The sequence below is a fragment of the Lepisma saccharinum genome, chromosome 10, assembly GCF_977018435.1.
Source record: "Lepisma saccharinum chromosome 10, izLepSacc3.1, whole genome shotgun sequence".
In the NCBI taxonomy this organism is placed as follows: Eukaryota; Metazoa; Arthropoda; class Insecta; order Zygentoma; family Lepismatidae; genus Lepisma; species Lepisma saccharinum.
Window position 1 is genome coordinate 68,900,376 of NC_139238.1, and position 7,666 is coordinate 68,908,041.

The following is a 7,666-nucleotide window of genomic DNA, read 5'->3' on the forward strand; positions in this document are numbered from 1 at the left end:
GCTTCTTGCATTATGAAGCCTCATCCATTGAAATAGTTTTAAATCATCGTTCAGTCAAATCTAGTCGAGGCAAACACAAAGCGTAAACATATATACACAGTTTTTAAAAGTTTGCTCCTTTATTGAGTGTGATAACTTGACTTGAAAATGATTTGTCTTTTGTTTCAGTATTTCCAAAATTGTTCATGCACATGGTCAAACAAAGGCAGAAGATTCTTGGAACAAGTGTAGGCAAGAAAACAAAGTAGAAGTGGATTAATAAGCTACATGAAATTGAAAGATGCGATGTGGTGGTAGGCTCTGAATGTTATATACATGTATGTTACATTGTTCATCCATTTTAATATTGGCATTTTGAAAAGTTATTTTTGTACTTTTCTAGTCTTGTTATTGTTGTTGTTGGTACTTTTTGTTATTTGAACAAAAAACATGTTTTTGTAATCGGTGCATTTATAATTTGTTAAGTTTATTTCTGGCTGAATTTCGTTGTTGCTTGAGGGATGGATTGGTTTCTGAACTAACATTTTCTTAAACTTAAGTTTAATTTTAGTGTAGGAAATATGTTAACATTCGAATGGGTATTTTAAATTAATTTTAACATCAGTATTTTTGTCACTTGAATGCAATCATTTGTTTTTTTTGATTTTATACAATTTTACATTTCTATTAATATTGCATTTATCACAGTGGCAGCTGCTGATGGTTTATCCTGGGGGTTGCAATTCTATAGCGCATAGTTGGTACTGAGCAACCTTACATGGGCTTTAATGCATGCATTAAAAAAATAATGATTTTCAGTAATCACTAGTAATACCAACTGATAATTCATTATTATCCTATTTATATATAAGGTTAGTAAGTTAGGTTAAGATTTCCCACAAAAGCAAATATTCATCTTTGCGCAACGTGGACATTTCGTCTGTTTTTCTGTGGCACAGGGCAATAAGTAAGATCCAAAGACCTTGCCTGATGCTCTCTAATGGCGTATAAAGTAATTAGCATCCCAGCGTTTTGTTGCAGGTGCTCTGCAACGACCAGCGGACTGAAGAAGCATTTGGGGATAGGCTGTTGCTTCAGTGCTGCAAGAATCACCTGTGCGTCTACTCATATAATGTGAAATCTCACAGGTTGCCTCCTCTTTTTTAACAGATCATAATGGAATTAGCTTTTTTGAAACAATTAAGGGCAAAATTTTTTGTTTATATTCAATATATTTAATACGAAAATAGTGGAAAAAATTACTAACAAAAAGTATGAAATTTCATGGTAAAATATTTGCTCATTGTGCCCCTGATTTATGACTAGATTTAACCTGTATGTGCATTGCTTTCCATACATACATCATCTGATTCCGTACTAGCAAGTAAATACCTTCAAGCAACATATGTAGTGCTATTAGTGGATAGGGTAGTTATAGCAGTGGGGAAAATTTAGAAGCAATAGTAAGTTTGTGAACAAATGTGCATTCAGCATATAAGTTTAGTCATGTCAAGATAAATTAATGTGCCATACTAAGCTTTTAATTAATGCTTAATCAGAAATAGAAATATATTTTACAAAAGGAAGTTTTAGCAGACAATTAGTACTTGTAATTTGTGTTTTGTAAGTAATTATTTCTTCTGGTTTAAAAACATGCAGAGATGTGCCATAAAAATAATTAATTTCTAGGGAATTGAGGAGTTTCTTCAAGCAACTTAAGGACAATATTGAATAGTAATTGTTTTTTTTTTATTTTATAAGTTGGTTGTGATATAGTCAGGGGTAGAAAAATACAGGGTGCTTGGTTGCCATGGCACCTGAAAATTTTAACCTGGTGCTTGAATTTTCAAATCCAGTTCTAAACAAAGTTTTTTAATAATTTAAATTCACTTATGGAAATTTTCTTTACCTTTTTTTAAAAAAAAATAATACAGTATATGTTTTTTCTGTATCATGTGTATTATTAAATCAGAATAATAAATATTACATTAAAAAGTTTGCACTCCAGCTATCCTAATTTGAAAATCTGCACCGCTATGGTGGGATTCGGCCATATATTAGAATGTATTGCATAGTTATTTATGCTGTTATCAGTAGAGCCTTCATTAGGAATTCCACTCCTGCCTAAGAATTACTTCCTTTTAATCAAATCTTATATTAATTAATAAATTGAATGTTTTAAGGTCACATTTCAAAGTGTGTACCTTTATCTTAGTTGGATTTGTGGCTTTCTTAGCTGATATTTGGGGGGGACCATTCCTGAGAAAAAGGGGCTGGTGTCTGAATTATTTTTAGTTTTTTTATACCCCTGGATGTAGTAATATAGTATGTAATTTTTTCCTTGCATTAAAAAAGTCAACATCAAATTTGCTTCTATTTCACAATGTTTACACAAAAAAAAAGGGTATCTGATGTTTTTCCATGTACGAGGGCTCTTCAATAAAGAATGATCATGTCTTATTCTCATGATGTATTGTATACAAATTTAATTTTATGTTGCATTGTAAGCTTAATGTGTAATGAATATGTGGTAAGAGTTTCAATTATTTCTTGCCAGTAGTACGTCAGTGGCAGCCGTGCAAGTTCAGACCGATATATATATATATATATATATATATATATATATATATATATATATATATAGAGAGAGAGAGAGAGAGAGAGAGAGAGAGAGAGAGAGAGAGAGAGAGAGAGAGAGAGAGAGAGAGAGAGAGAGAGAGAGAGAGAGAGAGAGAGAGAGAGATATAGATAGATAGATAGATAGATAGAGAGATATATATGGTTCTTACGCCTGGCTTGTCGAAAACTGTGAGTGGGGGGGGGTTGGAAAAGGTGGTGGTGAGGGTGAGGATAGGGGATGAGGGGCGTTACTGGGTGGCCTTGTTCAGGCCCGGAGGTGTGGTTGCATTCATGGTCGATATGTAGGCCCCCTCCCATCTTCTACGTATTGAGGTGTTGGTGGATTGGGGCAAGGAGTGGACGATCGCTACCTGGTAGAGGGTGAATTTGCCAGTGGCAGTGTGGATCTGGAGGGTGCGGGAAGTGACAAATATGGGGCAGGTTTTGCACCTTGGGCGGTTGCATTTGTGGGCAGGTGCGAGTTGATTGTGAGTAGGTGGATTGTGGTGGACCAGGATGTTTTGGAGATTGGGAGGGCGTTTGAAGACAACTCTGGGCTTGTCGGGGAAGATATTTCTGGTGTCAGGATCACTGTGCAGGATGGGAAGGAGAGAACGTAGAGTGTGTCTGATTTTGTTGAGGTGGGGGTGATATTGGGTGACAAGTGCAAGGGGATTGGTGGGAGTGTATGAAGCAGCTCGGGATATTTGTTTGGTGACCAGGGTGGAAGGATATCCACGGTTGGTCAAGGCTTGGTGTAAGCGGAGATTATAGTTCTGTCGGGAGGTGGCTGAGGTGTTGACCTCTGAGGGCCAGGGAGAATGGGATGGCTTTCTCGGTGTGGACCGGATGGGAGCTGGAGAAGTGTAGGTATTGCATATGGTTGGTAGGTTTGATGTGGATGGAGGTTTCCAAATGTCCTTCCTTCATGTTCACATCCACATCCAGGAAGGTGATTTGGTTGGTGGAGTGAGTCCAGGTGAAATTGATGGAGCTGAAGTGGTTAAGTTTGTCTAGGAAGGTGGTCAGGGAAGGTTCTCCCTCTTCCACTCCCACCACAATTCACTCCCAAATCCACATGCCCTCTACTGCCTGACCCTCCCTTGCCACTACCCCTTCCTCCAGCACCACTAATAGAACCGCACAAACACCAAAGCTGCACCCACAATTCTCACACCTTGGTAAACAACCAGTCCACGGACAAACCCACCCCCACCAGACCCATGGTCACCAACGACCCTAACCTACCCCAACACAACCAAAGTGTACTAAATTTGTCCATCCACAATCTCACCCCTACTGAAATTGATATTCTTTCCAAGGGCCTCACCTTCTCCCCCACAACTCCCCACAACCAATTCAGTCTCCTCTTCGATATCCACACCTTTGCCGGACACCTCAGATAGCAACACTTCTGGGCAAAAAACCCTTCCCCCCAGACCACAACCAATGAAACCCACTCAAGCCTCCTCCAATTTTGCCCACCATCCTCCCAAGACCCACCCCCCCTGCCCACCAACCCCCCCTGGAAATATACATCACTCCCATAATCTCCACTATCACTGACAGCTCATTTGTGGACAACCTCCACAACAAACCTAACTTGAATCCCTCTGAAGATAAAGCCCTTCAAGATCTCCGCCAGAACCACCACATCAAAATCCTCCCAGCTGACTAGGGATCCACCACGGTGATCTTGAACTCTCAAGATTACCTGGTGGAAGCCACTAGCCAGCTGGCCGACTCCTCCACCTACAAAACCACCACGGTCGACCTTTCAGCCACACACCTCAACAGAATCCAGGACTTTATCCACACCCGAGGTCCCCCCGGAGGGCCTGACAGCCTCCACCATATCCATGCTCATCCCAGACAACCCCCGCACCCCCACTTTTTACCTGCTGCCCAAGATCCATAAACCTGGCAACCCTGGCAGACCCATCGTGTCCAGTTACAATTCACCTTCTGAAAGAATCTCAGCCTTTGTCGACTCCCACCTCCAGCCTCTTGTTAAAGCTCTGCCCTCCTACCTCCGGGACACCAGCCACTTCCTTCAGAAAATTAACACTCTCCCACCATTGCCTGCCAACACTATCCGTGTCACCATCGATGTTACTTCTCTCTACACGAGCATACCTCACTCCCATGGCCTCTGCTCCATAGAATCCTTCCTCAACAACAGACCAAAACTTCACCTTCGAGGACAAGCACTATCTCCAAATCCGGGGCACAGCCATGGGTACCAGAATGGCCCCATCCTATGCCAACCTGTCCATGGGCAAAGTTGAAAAAGAGTTCCTGGAGACCCAATCTCCCAAACCTCTCCTCTGGCTCCGTTTCATCGATGACATCTTCATGCTTTGGACGCATGGAGAACCTTCCCTGACCACCTTCCTAGACAAACTTAACCACTTCAGCTCCATCAATTTCACCTGGACTCACTCCACCAACCAAATCACCTTCCTGGATGTGGATGTACACATGAAGGAAGGACAGTTGGTGCAATACCTACACTTCTCCAGCTCCCATCCATTCCACACCATTCCCATTCTCCCTGGCCCTCAGAGGTCAACACCTCAGCCACCTCCCGACAGAACTATAACCTCCGCTTACACCAAGCCTTGACCAACCGTGGATATCCTTCCACCCTGGTCACCAAACAAATATCCCGAGCTGCTTCATACACTCCCACCAAGAAACCTGCCACCAATCCCCCTGCACTTGTCACCCAATATCACCCCCACCTCAACAAAATCAGACACACTCTACGTTCTCTCCTACCCATCCTGCACAGTGATCCTGACACCAGAAATATCTTCCCCGACAAGCCCAGAGTTGTCTTCAAACGCCCTCCCAATCTCCAAAACATCCTGGTCCACCACAATCCACCTACTCACAATCAACTCGCACCTGCCCACAAATGCAACCGCCCAAGGTGCAAAACCTGCCCCATATTTGTCACTTCCCGCACCCTCTAGATCCACACTGCCACCAGCAAATTCACCCTCTACCCCAAAGGAACCTGCAGCAGCTCTAACCTAATTTATATCCTCACGTGCAACATCTGTGGGAGCTTCTACCTGGGGGAAACATCCACAGCCCTGAACCTCCGCATCAACAACCACCGTTCCTCTACCCAAAACCTGGACTTTGCTGTTGCCATTCACACCAATCACCACAATATTCCTTTTTATGATGGCTTCCAGGTAGCGATCGTCCACTCCTTGCCCTAATCCACCAACACCTCAATACATAGAAGATGGGAGGGGGCCTACATATCGACCATGAATGCAACCACACCTCCAGGCCTGAACAAGGCCACCCAGTAACGCCCCTCATCCCCTATCCTCACCCTCACCACCACCTTTTCCCAACAACCCCCCCCCCCCCACCAACACTCACAGTTTTCGACAAGCCAGGCGAAAGAACCATCTATATATATATACCTGGCAACACTGCAGGTCATGCTTACTCTTCCATCCATGTTGTCACTTAGTTATACAACATCTCTCTACTCCTGAAAATGTGACATACCATCACGAAAATTTGAATTGTTTCTTTGTCCGGTGAGTGTTTCCTCTCTCCTCTTTCACTTTTTATTTAGCCCTTGTGGCCCTCCTTCCTTCCTTTCTTTTATCCTCTCTCTCTCTCTCTCTCTCTCTCTATATATATATATATATATATATATATATATATATATATATATAATGGATAAAAGCAAGTAGGACCAAAAGGGCTAAGTAAAAATCAAAGAAGGTAAAAGGAAACACTCACCGGACAGTAGAAAAATTCAAAATTTTCGCTAATTTCATAACATCATCGGTGTGAGGAGAAAGAGACGGAACCGGAAGTTGGGGCCCTGCAGAGTTGCCAGGTCCCCATCGAAGAAGAAGCGGTGCGTAGAACGAAAAAACACTGTTTCGTCACCAGGCTCGTCGTAAACTGTGTGTGTGGGATGAGCTGGGAGGGATGGGATGGCTTGGGAGGGAAGGTGGGTGAAGGATGGGCATTATTGGGTGGCCTTGTTCAAGCCAGGTGGAGTGGTTGCACTCATGGCCGATATATAGGCCCTCTCCCATGTTTTGCGAACTGAGGTGTTGGCTGGTTGGGGTAGGAGATGGATAATCACTACCCGGAAGCAGTCGTTGAAACTGATGTTGTGGTGGTTGGTGTGGACGGCGACAGTGAAGTCCAGGTTGTGGGTGGAGGAGTGGTGGTTATTGATGCGGAGGTTGAGGGCCGTTGATGTTGCCCCCAAGTAAAAATCACCACAGATGTTGCAGGTGAGGATGTAGATAAGGTTTGAGGCATGGCAGGTCCCTTTGGGATGGAGGGTAAATTTGCCAGTAGCCATGTGCACCTGGAGGGTGTGAGAAGTGATGAGGATGGGGCAGGTCTTGCACCTGGGGCGGTTGCATTTATGGGCGTGTGTGGTGAAGGAGTGTTGTGGACCAGGATGTTTGGGAGGTTGGGGGCGTTTGAAAACTACTCTGGGTTTGTCGGGAAATATGTTTTTCTTTTCAGGATCACTGTGGAGAATTGGGAGAAGAGAGTGCAGTGTGTGCCTGATTTTGTTGAGGTGGGGATGATATTGGGTGATGAGTACAGGTGGGTTGGTGGCAGCAGGTTTCTTGGTGGTAGTGGTATGTGAGGCAGCTTGCGATATTTGCTTGGTGACCAGGATGGAGGGATATCCACGGTTAACCAGGGCCTGGTGTAGGTGGAGGTTATAATTCTGGTGGGAGGTGGGTGAAGTGTTCAGGTGCTGTCCCCTGAGGGCCAGAGAGAATGGAATGGCTTTTTTGGTGTGGAACGGGTGGGAGCTGGAGAAGTGTAGGTATTGCATGTGGTTGGTGGGTTTTTTTGTGGATGGAGGTACGAGGGATGATCGAAAAAAAAGGTTACAAAGCCTATTATGGCTTGTGTGTTACACATAGCTGGAAGATCAACACACCTGATGATGGAAGGCACTCAACACTAGTCCTCTATGTAATCACCTTTTTTGTTCAAGCATTTGTCACAACGGTACATGAGGTTTTCCATACCGGTTGCACAGAAATCCGCGTAA

At 43.7% G+C, this 7,666-nt stretch overlaps 1 protein-coding gene across 2 annotated transcripts in view; it reads left to right on the plus strand.

Annotated features, from left to right (window-relative positions):
* The window catches only part of Hacd1 (3-hydroxyacyl-CoA dehydratase 1), a 120,414-nt gene extending 117,975 nt beyond the window's left edge, over positions 1-2,439 (plus strand). For both annotated transcript variants that reach the window (XM_083129893.1, XM_083129892.1), the window contains exon 6: positions 169-2,439. In XM_083129893.1, the coding sequence (XP_082986019.1) occupies positions 169-248 (80 nt within the window). In that variant the 3' untranslated portion in view covers positions 249-2,439. The remainder of the gene's footprint in view (positions 1-168) is intronic.
* Positions 2,440-7,666: the final 5,227 nt, after the last annotated feature.